The sequence below is a fragment of the Poeciliopsis prolifica genome, unplaced genomic scaffold (genome assembly GCF_027474105.1).
Source record: "Poeciliopsis prolifica strain line A6 unplaced genomic scaffold, Auburn_PproV2 SCAFFOLD041, whole genome shotgun sequence".
NCBI lineage: Eukaryota > Metazoa > Chordata > Actinopteri > Cyprinodontiformes > Poeciliidae > Poeciliopsis > Poeciliopsis prolifica.
In genome coordinates this window covers 4,407,044-4,422,815 of record NW_026562416.1, presented here as the reverse complement: position 1 = coordinate 4,422,815, position 15,772 = coordinate 4,407,044, and the positions used below count along the sequence as shown (strand labels likewise).

The following is a 15,772-nucleotide window of genomic DNA, read 5'->3' as shown; positions in this document are numbered from 1 at the left end:
TAGAGTCACTTTGCATCAGCAGCTCCATGCTCCAGTGCTCTGGGAGAGTTTAGTCCTGACAGTTGAACACTGGATGACTGACAGCTGTCCTTCATCACAACTGAAGACACAGAAATCCTCCTCATCTAAAACATGACTTTGATCTGCGTCCTCATCTGGACTCTCCTCTGCTGCTGCTTCACAGGTAAAGTCCAGAGAATCCAACTCCTCTATCAACATCTGTCCCTCTGAAATGAAGACGACTAAACCATGAAGCTGCTGCATGTTTGTGTCTTTGTGTCCTCAGAGGTCAGAGGTCAGGCCATAGTGACTCAACAGCCAGCAGCAGTGAGAGCTGATCTAGGAGGATCTGTTACCATCAGATGTAGAACCAGTCAGAATATAAATGGCAACTATTCTCCTGGTACCAACAGAAAGATGGACAAACTCCTAAGCTCCTCATTTATTACACCAGCACTAAAGCATCAGGGACTCCAAGTCGTTTTACAGGCAGTGGATCAAACTCTGACTTCACTCTGACCATCAGTGGAGTTCAGGCTGAAGATGCTGCAGTTTATTACTGTATGAGTGAATTCCTCATCAGCAGCAAATATTCATTCACACAGTGAAAAACAGTCGTACAAAAACCTCCAACATTCAGACTGAACAGAAACTGAAATGTCTGTTGCATCTGGAAGTTGCAGTTGGTTAACCAAACACATAAAACTCTCATGGTACAGCTTTTACATACAGATATACCACAGGTCAGATATTTAGAACCAACTTAAAGTTTCTGTCAACAATGACTTTGTTCAGGATAATTATGTGTTCTTATGATTTTAGGTATATTTACATCATCAAACTTTGTTTTTATTAAGGCACTTCATTTTCATTTGTTTACCTATATTTGTAAAGCTGATGTCACTAGACCACAGATAAAAATATTTTACTAAAACAAAAGAAGAAAAGAAAACAATTATTTAGTTTGGGAACACTTGCAAGAGTTGGAAAAAAATAATTTGCTTTTTCCCAACACTGTTTGCTTTACTGCTGTTAAAACCATAAAATGTTCCTTTGAAGAAAGCAAATTCTAAATAAGACAATCCTAAATATAAAACATGTACAGTGACAGATTGTACATTAATTAAAATTAATCAAATTTGTGGCTAATTGTAAAAAAAAAATCACTGTATAATAAACTATCTTATAAAAACATTATTATGACAATCATGCAATCAGAGCTGATTTTATTAACTGATGTTCTTGAACATCACTGCAGGAAATGAATGTCACTGGTGTTATTTAGTGTGATGAACCTCAGTCAACTCTCATGTTAAACCACTTTGTGTATTTCAGAAAAATCTAACAAAATTCAATACATATACTTAATTGTAAAAGTAATATTTTATAGAATAGTAAGGATGTGTTTCTGGCCCACAATTGCATAATTTATAAAAATTAAAATATATCAAAGGAAAAACTTAATAGTGAAACAAATTGAACAAAAGTAAGATGATGTTTTTAAAACCGATGAAAAGAGCATATTTCAGTGCTATTACTAAGACACTAAAATCATAAGTGCTGCCCTTAAAACCATTTATGAAATTTGAGAATGTTTACTGTAGATTAGATATTTTATTTTGAAAATTTCCTGGGCACTAATTTTGGTACAAATTAAAAAGTGAAAAAGTCAGACAAATACTTTTAGGAAATTTTATTGAAACCATCAATTTGTAGAAGAACAAGAGAAGAAATAAGAAATAAAGAAGAGAGAAATAATTAAACAACACAGAAAGCAGTAGTAGAGAAAACTAGTGATCTTCTAGTGAATCAGCTCAGGACAATGGTTTTTCCTCAGTGTCTCTGTGACTGCAGACTGGGAGCCCTGGGAAGCCTTGCAGGTCACAGAGCCCACCTTCCTCCACTGGGCTGCAGGGATCCTCAGGGTGCTGCTCCAGCTGTAGAGCCCGTCATTCTGCACCATCCCAGAGCTCTTGGTCTCCTCCCAGGTGAAGCTGGTTGTGCTGCCGTCCAGCTTCCAGGACAGAGTCCAGTCTGAGGGGAAGCCCTTGTTGGCCAGACACAGGAGGGTAACCTGCTGCTGCTGCAGCTCCACACTGGAAGGGGGCAGCACTGTCAGGGAGGGGCGGGTATTACCTAGAAGATATCGGTCAGGTTAGAGGACAGGAACTCCAGTCATTTCAACTCTTGTACTGTGAGAGTTGATTTTCTCCACAAAGACGTTTCTAACAGATGTCTTTCTGCTCGACCAGCCACTCAGCTCACATTTTGTTTCGTTTCCTTTTCAAAAAACCTTTCATGCATATCAGCTCAGGAAGACGGAAAATACAGTTTAAACTGAAATATACAAGTAGTGAAATGTAGAATAAAATATTTAATTTTTTTTTTCCTGATATAAAAAATGTTGAAATCAAAGAGAAAATGTTTTGGAAAAAGCTCATCAGTTTTTTAAAATGTACATCATAATTTGGTAAACTCTTTCCCATGAAATGAATCTGGTCAGAAACGCTGATCAGTGTCAGACGTTTTCTCATGTCTCTTGTCTTTAACTTTGACATATGCGTTGATTAAGCCAATAAGTAAAGATATGCTCTTGGATGGCAGATTATTTTATTATAACTAGCACTCTTCAAATTATTTATTAGTATTTTACTTCTAGTGGTGAATTACAATCCAACTTCCATAAGCCACAGTAAAAGAAACAAGTAAAAACACAGTTTTCTACCTTCAACAAGGCACTAAATAATATTTTTAAAAATCATCCAAACATAAATCCAACCTGGTTCCTCGCTAATCGTCCACCTCAATGATACAAACTGGTTGAACTGCTGTACAGAAAGAAATCTTTGACTATAAAGATAAAGACGTCTGACTTTTTCATACTAAACAAAACCTTCGAGCCCAGATTAATAACTAAAATAAACACAATCTAGTATAATATTTCATTAAACATTAACATATTTGATTGTATCTTATATTTAGTTTTTCTTTATAGAAGTACTTTTGGGTCAGTTCATTTATTTGCAATAAAAATACTAAAAACTTCACAATTCATCCACCTGTCATTTATCAAAGTGAAATACTGAATATGTAAAATTACAACTTAATAAAACAACATTTATTTTGACTTACTTCCAACCTCCAGTCTGGTTCCTCCACCAAACGTGTACCACAGTGAAATAAACCCTTTGAGGCGCCGTACAAAAACCTCTGACTAAAGAGAGACACGGCTCTGACAGTTTTAGACTAAACTAAACCTTATAACCAGATTAAATCACAAACTTTTATCGATGTAAATGCTTCCCTTGTCCAGATCTCACTATCACAAACTGATCAGATTTCATTCACAAAATCATGAAACTTTTTTATTTAAAAAACTACATATTCTGACCTTTTTTTCCAAGTTACACAAAATACTGAAAATTGAAAAGTGTTTAAATTTTTAAAGTAGCTTTAAATTTCACTTACTTCCAACCTCTAGTCTGGTTCCTCCACCAAAAGTCCACCACAGTGATACAAACTCATTGAGGCGCCGTACAAAAACCTCTGACTGTGGAGATACGGCTCACTCACTTTCATGAAAACATTGAATAAAATCTGCTGCTTGTGGCAAATCTGGAGCCGTTACAGAAAGCAAAAACGCTTTACAATAATTAAAATTTTTATTGACAGAATATGAAACTATAAATAATATTATTAATTTTTCATCCAAAATATTTAAGTGCACCAATGCATTTTCTTACATGAAATAATTATGATACATTACTTAAATAAATCACTCAGATAAATAAAATATGGTGAAACTTAATAACAATCCAATTTTGAATAATTCTCTTATTTCTTTCCTTCTTTGTGCTCATTTGGCTACACAAAAATTAGGTTTTGCTAAGAAACATGTTTATTTTGACTGATTATGGATTTTCATTAAAGTTGTTATTTTATAGTTGCTTAATTTTTTCTCAATTATTGGGATGTTTTGTATGAGTCTCAGTATATTTAAGTATAATCCTTTTGGCATGCTGGATAAATAAACCAATTTATCTTCAAATTAAGCCTGACAAAAAGTAAAATAACAAAAATACCACAAAAAATAACTCCAGAAAATTTTTGAAAAATTAACAGTAAACAAATAGAAATTCATGCAAAAAACTACAAACGACAAGTTGTTAAAAACAGTAATCTGCAGAAAATTGTAATGAAGCTTTCGGCAAAGTTTGAAGAAATCATATTCTGATTAACTGATCTGCTCCATCATATGGATCCCAGTTTATTGTGGACTCAGTCAGAACATTTCCATAGAGTCACTTTGCATCAGCAGCTCCATGCTCCAGCGCTCTGGGAGAGTTTATAGTCCTGACAGTTGAACACTGGATGACTGACAGCTGTCCTTCATCACAACTGAAGACACAGAAATCCTCCTCATCTAAAACATGACTTTGATCTGCATCCTCATCTGGACTCTCCTCTGCTGCTGCTTCACAGGTAAAGTCCAGAGAATCCAACTCCTCTATGAACATCTGTCCCTCTGAAATGAAGCCGACTAAACCATGAAGCTGCTGCATGTTTGTGTCTTTGTGTCTTCAGAGGTCAAAGGTCAGGTCACAGTGAGTCAGCAGCCAGAAGCAGTGAGAACTGGACTGGGAGAAACTGTCAACATCAACTGTAGGATGAGTCGAAATGTTCATGTTCACAGCAGCTCTTCCCCTTGTTTAGCCTGGTTCCAAAAGAAATATGGACAAACTCCTAATCGGCTCATGTACTATGCCAGCACTCGAGAGTCAGGGACTCCAAGTCGTTTTACAGGCAGTGGATCAAACTCTGACTTCACTCTGACCATCAGTGGAGTTCAGGCCGAAGATGCTGCAGTTTATTATTGTCAGAGTCAACACAACATCAACAATCAGTGGGTGTTCCCACAGTGAAAAACAGTCATACAAAAACCTCCCTCAGCCAAACTAATGTTGCAGCTGCCTTGTAGACTGAAACACTTCACTTAATATCTGCACATGCACAACGTTTTATTAACAACTTATAGCATGTTTGCCTTTTCATTTATTAAATTGCAATAGACTTATTTGAAGAATAGAACCATCACTTTTTTATATACATCTACAGAAGATATTCTACAATTGTTACTCATAATTCTTCTTCTTAAGAACTTGATTATAAGAGAACATTTGATTGTGAATGTAACCATGACAAAATTATGAGCTACAAAATAATTTAAATATAAAACTTTATGAATCTATCTTTAGTTAGTCAGTGGTTATAAACACTTATTGTTCTATCAGTAACTGCTTTGTGAGTAAATTATGGTCAATGACCAGTTAACCATCATCTAATGATGAACTAATGATCAGTTGTTATTTCTGAGCCTCATCATGGGAAAAAAGATTTCAAATATTTGCACACTGTCAAATTTGAACAAGACAAAAAATTTCATAACTTTTCATTAAAGAAATAAATAACGAGGTATTTTCTCACTCTAAAATAAGACGATCTGAATTTTGATGTCCTGCAGCTTACACTTCTGCAATTTTTCAATGTAAAAAACAACATGTACATTGTGTTCTAAATTATTATGCAAATTGGATTTCAGTGTCATAAATATGACATTTTTATAGATGGTACTGTGCGTCAGGGCTCTTTCAATCACTATAATTAATTTCAGAGAGCTAGGTTGATAAGTTTGTCTTTTGAGCTCAATTAAAGGGAATCTACTTAAGAAGAATGTTCCACATTATTAAGCAGGCCACAAGTTTCAAACAATACGGGAAAGAGAAAGGATCTCTGCTGATGAAAATCATCACATAGTATAGTGCCGTATGGACAAGGTATGAAAACATTAGATATTCATCAAAAAAGAGATCAAAGTAATTAAAACTGAGCTCTTACTCTGTATTTTATATTGTAAAAATTAAACTTTTTTAATAATCTGTTCCATTAGAAACCTCGAAAATAATGACTAATTATTATGAAATTAAAAGACAAAGATAACATTCAGGTATGTAATGTGGAGAACAAATGAACAACAAGAAAAGAAAAAAAATGCTCAAGAACAAGCTCACTGGGAAATGTATGAAACACAATAAAAGAGAATATTACCCGAATGTCGGTTCCTATTGGATAGCATTTCCATAGAGTCACTTTGCATCAGCAGCTCCATGCTCCAGCGCTCTGGGAGAGTTTATAGTCCTGACAGTTGAACACTGGATGACTGACAGCTGTCCTTCATCACAACTGAAGACACAGAAATCCTCCTCATCTAAAACATGACTTTGATCTGCGTCCTCATCTGGACTCTCCTCTGCTGCTGCTTCACAGGTAAAGTCCAGAGAATCCAACTCCTCTATGAACATCTGTCCCTCTGAAATGAAGACGACTAAACCATGAAGCTGCTGCATGTCTTTGTATCTGTGTCCTCAGAGGTCAGAGGTCAGATCTCAGTAACTCAGCAGCCTGCAGCAGTGAGAGCTGATCTGGGAGGATTTGTCAACATCAACTGTAGAACCAGCCAGAATGTTTATGTTAGTGGCAGCTCCCACTGTTTAGCCTGGTACCAACAGAAAGATGGACAAACTCCTAAGCTCCTCAGTTATTATAGCAGCACTCGAGCATCAGGGACTCCAAGTCGTTTTTCAGGCAGTGGATCAAACTCTGACTTCACTCTGACCATCAGTGGAGTTCAGGCTGAAGATGCTGCAGTTTATTACTGTCAGAGTTTTCATTACCCCAATAGCCAGCATGTGTTCACACAGTGAAAAACAGTCGTACAAAAACCTCCCTCAGTCAAACTGTGTAAATGTGTGTTACTGAAAAGAACAGCTGTTGTAGAAATGCAAATTGAGATAACATTTTCTACAACAGATATTGTCATTCCTCATTCATATTATATTCTCACCCTTCCATTCAGTCACATGTGGGCCTTTATGCAAAGGTCCTATTACAAGAGCTCAGTGGTGGCCAGTAAGACTATTTTGCATATTTCTTGTGAATAATGTGAATAAGTCAAACATAAGATTTCAGAATTATTTTTGAAACATTTATTGCTTGTAAAATTGAATCTGTTTGTTTTAAAACAATATCAAGCACATTCAGAATGCAACAAAGAAGCCGGTAAAAAGAAAAATGAAAGCAAAGGTAAAATGAGCTCCAGATTCATTTTACAAACACTGGTCTCTCTTCAGTGTCTCTGTGACTGCAGGCTGGGAGCTCTGGGAGGCCTCACAGGTCACAGAGCCCACCTTCCTCCACTGGTCTGCAGGGATCCTCAGGGTGCTGCTCCAGCTGTAGAGCTGTAGAGGTTCATAATGGTAGGGGAGACCTAAAAATTGATTCTTATTTTTTCTGTGAAACATGGTAGATATATTTCGATGTTTGTTTCTTTTGCCTTTGCATAGTATTATTTAAATTCAAATGTTTCTTTAATGATTGAAGAAGTCTAGAATTTTCGCAGATTGGGGGGTCTGAATTCCCCACCCCAACCCCGACACTGTTGCAGAGAGATCAAATTAATTAAAACTACTCCCAGGTGGGCTCTTACTCTGTATTTTATTTTGTAAAAATTAAACATTTTTGATAATCTGTTCCATTCGAAACCTCAAAAATTATGACTAATTATTATAAAGGTAAAAAAAAAGATAACAGTCAGGCATTTAATGTGAAGAAGAAATGAACATCATGAAAATAATAAAAAATGCTCAAGAACAAGCTGACTGGGAAATGTATGAAACACAATGAGGGAAAACTTAAGCAACACAGAAAAAATAAAAATACTGTTTATTAAAAGAATATTACCCGAATGTTGGTTCCTATTGGATAGCATTTCCATAGAGAGTCACTTTGCATCAGCAGCTCCATGCTCCAGTGCTCTGGGAGAGTTTATAGTCCTGACAGTTGAACACTGGATGAGTGACAGCTGTCCTTCATCACAACTGAAGACACAGAAATCCTCCTCATCTAAAACATGACTTTGATCTGCGTCCTCATCTGGACTCTCCTCTGCTGCTGCTTCACAGGTAAAGTCCAGAGAATCCAACTCCTCTATGAACATCTGTCCCTCTGAAATGAAGACGACTAAACCATGAAGATGCTGCATGTTTTTGTCTTTGTGTCCTCAGAGGTCAGAGGTCAGGCCACAGTGACTCAACAGCCAGCAGCAGTGAGAGCTGATCTAGGAGGATCTGTTACCATCAGATGTAGAACCAGTCAGAATATAAATGGCAACTATTTCTCCTGGTACCAACAGAAAGATGGACAAACTCCTAAGCTCCTCATTTATTACACCAGCACTAAAGCATCAGGGACTCCAAGTCGTTTTACAGGCAGTGGATCAAACTCTGACTTCACTCTGACCATCAATGGAGTTCAGGCTGAAGATGCTGCAGTTTATTACTGTATGGGTGAATTCTACATCAGCAGCAAGCATTCATTCACACAGTGAAAAACAGTCGTACAAAAACCTCCACCATTCAGACTGAACAGAAACTGAAATGTCTGTTGCATCTGGAAGTTGCAGTTGGTTAACCAAACACATAAAACTCTCATGGTACAGCTTTTACATACAGATATACCACAGGTCAGATATTTAGAACCAACTTAAAGTTTCTGTCAACAATGACTTTGTTCAGGATAATTATGTGTTCTTATGATTTTAGGTATATTTACATCATCAAACTTTGTTTTTATTAAGGCACTTCATTTTCATTTGTTTACCTATATTTGTAAAGCTGATGTCACTAGACCACAGATAAAAATATTTTACTAAAACAAAAAAGAAAAGAAAACAATTATTTAGTTTGGGAACACTTGCAAGAGTTGAAAAAAAAACAGTTTGCTTTTTCCAAACACTGTTTGCTTTACTGCTGTTAAAACCATAAAATGTTATTTTGAAGAAAGCAAATTCTAAATAAGACAATCCTAAATATAAAACATGTACAGTGACAGATTGTACATTAATTAAAATTAATCAAATTTGTGGCTAATTGTAAAAAAAAAATCACTGTATAATAAACTATCTTATAAAAACATTATTATGACAATCATGCAATCAGAGCTGATTTTATTAACTGATGTTCTTGAACATCACTGCAGGAAATGAATGTCACTGGTGTTATTTAGTGTGATGAACCCCAGTCAACTCTCATGTTAAACCACTTTGTGTATTTCAGAAAAATTTAACAAAATTGAATACATATACTTAATTGTAAAAGTAATATTTTATAGAATAGCAAGGATGTGTTTCTGGCCCACAATTGCATAATTTATAAAAATTAAAATATATCAAAGGAAAAACTTAATAGTGAAACAAATTGAACAAAAGTAAGATGATGTTTTTTAAAGCCTATGACGAGAGCATATTTCAGTGCTATTACTAAGACACTAAAATCATAAGTGCGGCCCTAAAAATCCTTTATAATATCTAAAAATGTTCACTGTCGATTAGATATTTTATTTTGAAAATGTCCTGGGCACTAATTTTGGTACAAATTAAAAAGTGAAAAAGTCAGACAAATACTTTTAGGAAATTTTATTGAAACCATCAAGTTGTAGAACAAGAGAAGAAATAAGAAAAAAGAGAAATATTTAAACAACACAGAAAGCAGTAGTAGAGAAAACTAGTGATCTTCTAGTGAATCAGCTCAGGACACTGGTTTTTCCTCAGTGTCTCTGTGACTGCAGACTGGGAGCCCTGGGAAGCCTTGCAGGTCACAGAGCCCACCTTCCTCCACTGGGCTGCAGGGATCCTCAGGGTGCTGCTCCAGCTGTAGAGCCCGTCATTCTGCACCATGCCAGAGCTCTTGGTCTCCTCCCAGGTGAAGCTGGTTGTGCTGCCGTCCAGCTTCCAGGACAGAGTCCAGTCTGAGGGGAAGCCCTTGTTGGCCAGACACAGGAGGGTAACCTGCTGCTGCTGCAGCTCCACACTGGAGGGGGCAGCACTGTCAGGGTGGGGCGGGTATTACCTAGAAGATATCGGTCAGGTTAGAGGACAGGAACTCCAGTCATTTCAACTCTTGTACTGTGAGAGTTGATTTTCTCCACAAAGACGTTTCTAACAGATGTCTTTCTGCTCGACCAGCCACTCAGCTCACATTTTGTTTCGTTTCCTTTTCAAAAATCTCTCATGCATATCAGCTCAGGAAGACGGAAAATACAGTTTAAACTGAAATATACCAGCAATGAAATGTAGAATAAAATATTTAATTTTTTTCCTGATATAAAAAATGTTGAAATCAAACAGAAAATGTTCTGGAAAAAGTTAATCAGTTTTTTTAAATGTACATCATAATTTGGTAAACTCTTTCCCATGAAATGAATCTGGTCAGAAACGCTGATCAGTGTCAGACGTTTTCTCATGTCTCTTGTCTTTAACTTTGACATATGCGTTAATTAAGCCAATAAGTAAAGGTATGCTCTTGGATGGCAGATTATTTTGTTATAACTAGCATTCTTCAACTTATTTATTAGTATTTTACTTCTAGTGGTGAATTACAATCCAACTTCCATAAGCCACAATTAAAGAAACTAGTAAAAACACAGTTTTCTACCTTCAACAGGGCACTAAATGATTTTTTTAAAAATCATCCAAACATAAATCCAACCTGGTTCCTCACTAATCGTCCACCTCAATGATACAAACTGGTTGAACTGCTGTACAGAAAGAAACCTTTGACTGTAAAGATAAAGACGTCTGACTTTTTCATACTAAACAAAAGCTTCGAGCCCAGATTAATAACTAAAATAAACACAATCTAGCACAATATTTAATTAAACATTAACATATATGGTTGTATCTTATATTTGGTTTCTCGTTATATAAGAACTGTTGGGTCAATTCATTTATTTGCAATAAAAATACTAAAAACTTCACAATTCATCCACCTGTCATTTATCAAAGTGAAATACTGAATATGTAAAATTACAACTTAATAAAACAACATTTATTTTGACTTACTTCCAATCTCCAGTCTGGTTCCTCCACCGAACGTGAACCACAGTAAAATAAACTCATTGAGGCTCCGTACAAAAACCTCTGACTAAAGAGAGACACGGCTCTGACAGTTTTAGACTAAACTAAACCTTATAACCAGATTAAATCACAAAACACTTTATCGATGTAAATGCTTCCCTTGTCCAGATGTCACAATCTCAAACTGATCAGATTTCCATTCACAAAATCATAAAACTTGTTTATTTAAAAAACTACATATTCTGACCTTTTTTTCCAAGTTACACAAAATACTGAAAATTGAAAAGTGTTTAAATTTTTAAAGTAGCTTTAAATTTCACTTACTTCCAACCTCTAGTCTGGTTCCTCCACCAAAAGTCCACCACAGTGATACAAACTCATTGAGGCGCCGTACAAAAACCTCTGACTGTGGAGATACGGCTCACTCACTTTCATGAAAACATTGAATAAAATCTGCTGCTTGTGGCAAATCTAGAGCCGTTACAGAAAGCAAAAATGCTTTAAAATAATTACAATTTTTATTGACTGAATATGAAACTATAAATAATATTAATTTTTCATCCAAAATATTTAAGTGCACCAATGCATTTTCTTACATGAAATAATTACGATACATTACTTAAATAAATCACTCAGATAAATAAAATATGGTGAAACTTAATAACAATCCAATTTTGAATAATTCTCTTATTTCTTTCCTTCTTTGTGCTCATTTGGCTACACAAAAATTAGGTTTTGCTAAGAAACATGTTTATTTTGACTGATTATGGATTTTCATTTCAGTCGTTATTTTGTAGTTGCTTAATTTTTTCTCAATTATTGGGATGTTTTGTATGAGTCTCAGTATATTTAAGTATAATCCTTTTGGCATGCTGGATAAATAAACCAATTTATCTTCAAATTAAGCCTGACAAAAAGTAAAATAACAAAAATACCACAAAAAATAACTCCAGAAAATTTTTGAAAAATTAACAGTAAACAAATAGAAATTCATGCAAAAAACTACAAACGACAAGTTGTTAAAAACAGTAATCTGCAGAAAATTGTAATGAAGCTTTCGGCAAAGTTTGAAGAAATCATATTCTGATTAACTGATCTGCTCCATCATATGGATCCCAGTTTATTGTGGACTCAGTCAGAACATTTCCATAGAGTCACTTTGCATCAGCAGCTCCATGCTCCAGCGCTCTGGGAGAGTTTATAGTCCTGACAGTTGAACACTGGATGACTGACAGCTGTCCTTCATCACAACTGAAGACACAGAAATCCTCCTCATCTAAATCATGACTTTGATCTGCGTCCTCATCTGGACTCTCCTCTGCTGCTGCTTCACAGGTAAAGTCCAGAGAATCCAACTCCTCTATGAACATCTGACCCTCTGAAATGAAGACGACTAAACCATGAAGCTGCTGCATGTTTTTGTCTTTGTGTCTTCAGAGGTCAAAGGTCAGGTCACAGTGAGTCAGCAGCCAGAAGCAGTGAGAACTGGACTGGGAGAAACTGTCAACATCAACTGTAGGATGAGTCGAAATGTCCATGTTCACACCAGCTCTTCCCCTTGTTTAGCCTGGTTCCAAAAGAAATATGGACAAACTCCTAACCGGCTCATGTACTATGCCAGCACTCGAGAGTCAGGGACTCCAAGTCGTTTTACAGGCAGTGGATCAAACTCTGACTTCACTCTGACCATCAGTGGAGTTCAGGCTGAAGATGCTGCAGTTTATTACTGTCAGAGTCAACACAACATCAACAATCAGTGGGTGTTCCCACAGTGAAAAACAGTCATACAAAAACCTCCCTCAGCCAAACTAATGTTGCAGCTGCCTTGTAGACTGAAACACTTCACTTAATATCTGCACATGCACAATATTTTATGAACAACTTATAGCATGTTTGCCTTTCATTTATTAAATTGCAATAGACTTATTTGAAGAATAGAACCATCACTTTTTTATATACATCTACAGAAGATATTCTATAATTGTTACTCATAATTCTTCTTCTTAAGAACTTGATTATAAGAGAACATTGATTGTGAATGTAACCATGACAAAATTATGAGCTACAAAATAATTTAAATATAAAACTTTATGAATCTATCTTTAGTTAGTCAGTGGTTTAAACACTTATTGTTCTATCAGTAACTGCATTGTGAGTAAATTATGGTCAATGACCAGTTAACCATCATCTAATGATGAACTAATGATCAGTTGTTATTCTGAGCCTCATCATGGGAAAAAAGATTTCAAAGATTTGCACACTGTCAAATTTGAACAAGACAAAAAATTTCATAACTTTTCATTAAAGAAATAAATAACGAGGTATTTTCTCACTCTAAAATAAGACGATCTGAATTTTGCTGTCCTGCAGCTTACACTTCTGCAATTTTTCAATGTAAAAAACAACATGTACATTGCGTTCTAAATTATTATGCAAATTGGATTTCAGTGTCATAAAGATGACATTTTTATAGATGGTATTGTGTGTCAGGGCTCTTTCAATCACTATAATTAATTTCAGAGAGCTAGGTTGATAAGTTTGTCTTTTGAGCTCAATTAAAGGGAATCTACTTAAGAAGGATGTTCCACATTATTAAGCAGGCCACAAGTTTCAAACAATACGGGAAAGAGAAAGGATCTCTGCTGATGAAAATCATCACATAGTATAGTGCCGTATGGACAAGGTATGAAAACATTAGATATTCATCAAAAAAGAGATCAAAGTAATTAAAACTGAGCTCTTACTCTGTATTTTATATTGTAAAAATTAAACTTTTTTAATAATCTGTTCATTAGAAACCTCGAAAATAATGACTAATTATTATGAAATTAAAAGACAAAGATATTATTCAGGTATGTAATGTGGAGAACAAATGAACAACAAGAAAAGAAAAAAATGCTCAAGAACAAGCTCACTGGAAATGTATGAAAACACAATAAAAGAGAATATTACCCGAATGCCGGTTCCTATTGGATAGCATTTCCATGAGTCACTTTGCATCAGCAGCTCCATGCTCCAGTGCTCTGGGAGAGTTTATAGTCCTGACAGTTGAACACTGGATGACTGACAGCTGTCCTTCATCACAACTGAAGACACAGAAATCCTCCTCATCTAAAACATGAACTTTGATCTGCGTCCTCATCTGGACTCTCCTCTGCTGCTGCTTCACAGGTAAAGTCCAGAGAATCCAACTCCTCTATGAACATCTGTCCCTCTGAAATGAAGCCGACTAAACCATGAAGCTGCTGCATGTTTTTGTCTCTGTGTCCTCAGAGGTCAGAGGTCAGATCTCAGTAACTCAACAGCCTGCAGCAGTGAGAGCTGATCTGGGAGGATCTGTCAACATCAACTGTAGAACCAGCCAGAATGTTTATGTTTACAACAGTAAACACCGTTTAGCCTGGTACAAACAGAAAGATGGACAAACTCCAAATCTCCTCATTTATGATGCCAGCACTCGAGAAACAGGGACTCCAAGTCGTTTTAGAGGCAGTGGATCAAACTCTGACTTCACTCTGACCATCAGTGGAGTTCAGGCTGAAGATGCTGCAGTTTATTACTGTCAGAGTTTTCATTATCCCAATAGCCAGTATGTGTTCACACAGTGAAAAACAGTCATACAAAAACCTTCCTCAATCATAATGAACAGAAACTGAACTCCAATGACATATGTAAATGTGTTACTGAAAAGAACAGCTGTTGTAGAAATGCAAATTGAGATAACATTTTCTACAACAGATATTGTCATTCCTCATTCATATTATATTCTCACCCTTCCATTCAGTCACATGTGGGCCTTTATGCAAAGGTCCTATTACAAGAGCTCAGTGGTGGCCAGTAAGACTATTTTGCATATTTCTTGTGAATAATGTGAATAAGTCAAACATAAGATTTGAGAAGCATTTGTGAAACATTTATTGCTTATAAAATTGAATCAGTTTGTTTTAAAACACAATCAAGCACATTCAGAATGCAACAAAGAAGCCGGTAAAAAGAAAAATGAAAGCAAAGGTAAAATGAGCTACAGATTCATTTTAGAAACACTGGTCTCTCTTCAGTGTCTCTGTTACTGCACACTGGGAGCTCTGGGAGGCCTCACAGGTCACAGAGCCCACCTTCCTCCACTGGTCTGCAGGGATCCTCAGGGTGCTGCTCCAGCTGTAGAGCTGTAGAGGTTCATAATGGTAGGGGGAACCTAAAAAATTGATTCTTATTTTTTTCTGTGAAACATGGTAGATATATTTCGATGTTTGTTTCTTTTGCCTTTGCATAGTATTATTTAAATTCAAATGTTTCTTTAATGATTGAAGAATTCTAGACTTTTCGCAGATTGGGGGGTCTGAATCCCCCACCCCAACCCCGACACTGTTGCAGAGAGATCAAATTAATTAAAACTGGGCTCTTACTCTGTATTTTATTTTGTAAAAATTAAACATTTTTGATAATCTGTTCCATTCGAAACCTCAAAAATTATGACTAATTATTATAAAGGTAAAAAAAAAAGATAACAGTCAGGTATTTAATGTGAAGAAGAAATGAACATCATGAAAATAATAAAAAATGCTCAAGAACAAGCTGACTGGGAAATGTATGAAACACAATGAGGGAAAAACTTAAGCAACACAGAAAAAATAAAAATACTGTTTATTAAAAGAATATTACCCAAATGTCGGATCCTATTGGATAGCATTTCCATAGAGTCACTTTGCATCAGCAGCTCCATGCTCCAGTGCTCTGGGAGAGTTTATAGTCCTGACAGTTGAACACTGGATGACTGACAGCTGTCCTTCATCACAACTGAAG

At 35.9% G+C, this 15,772-nt stretch overlaps 2 pseudogenes and 6 gene segments (V, D, J or C); 6 read left to right on the top strand and 2 right to left on the bottom strand.

The window, feature by feature from the left end:
• Window positions 1–95: 95 nt before the first annotated feature.
• On the top strand, window positions 96–608 carry LOC129375984 (Ig kappa chain V region 3381-like; annotated as a pseudogene).
• Window positions 609–1,708: 1,100 nt separating this feature from the next.
• On the bottom strand, window positions 1,709–4,324 carry LOC129375689 (Ig kappa-b4 chain C region-like). The segment is given in 3 exon segments: window positions 1,709–2,136; window positions 3,469–3,546; window positions 4,306–4,324. Coding segments are annotated over 3 exon segments (432 nt in total).
• Window positions 4,325–4,397: 73 nt separating this feature from the next.
• LOC129375688 (immunoglobulin kappa variable 4-1-like) lies at window positions 4,398–4,922 on the top strand. The segment is given in 2 exon segments: window positions 4,398–4,482; window positions 4,585–4,922. Coding segments are annotated over 2 exon segments (390 nt in total).
• A 1,301-nt stretch (window positions 4,923–6,223) lies between these two features.
• Window positions 6,224–6,761, top strand: LOC129375971 (Ig kappa chain V region 3381-like). The segment is given in 2 exon segments: window positions 6,224–6,324; window positions 6,427–6,761. Coding segments are annotated over 2 exon segments (387 nt in total).
• A 1,163-nt stretch (window positions 6,762–7,924) lies between these two features.
• LOC129375686 (Ig kappa chain V region 3381-like) lies at window positions 7,925–8,443 on the top strand. The segment is given in 2 exon segments: window positions 7,925–8,018; window positions 8,121–8,443. Coding segments are annotated over 2 exon segments (375 nt in total).
• A 1,106-nt stretch (window positions 8,444–9,549) lies between these two features.
• Window positions 9,550–12,146, bottom strand: LOC129375685 (Ig kappa-b4 chain C region-like; annotated as a pseudogene).
• Window positions 12,147–12,227: 81 nt separating this feature from the next.
• Window positions 12,228–12,744, top strand: LOC129375684 (immunoglobulin kappa variable 4-1-like). The segment is given in 2 exon segments: window positions 12,228–12,304; window positions 12,407–12,744. Coding segments are annotated over 2 exon segments (390 nt in total).
• A 1,353-nt stretch (window positions 12,745–14,097) lies between these two features.
• LOC129375937 (Ig kappa chain V region 3381-like) lies at window positions 14,098–14,577 on the top strand (the record flags this gene model as incomplete). The annotated part of the segment is given in 2 exon segments: window positions 14,098–14,140; window positions 14,243–14,577. Coding segments are annotated over 2 exon segments (378 nt in total), but the record flags the coding sequence as incomplete, so codon positions are not given.
• Window positions 14,578–15,772: the final 1,195 nt, after the last annotated feature.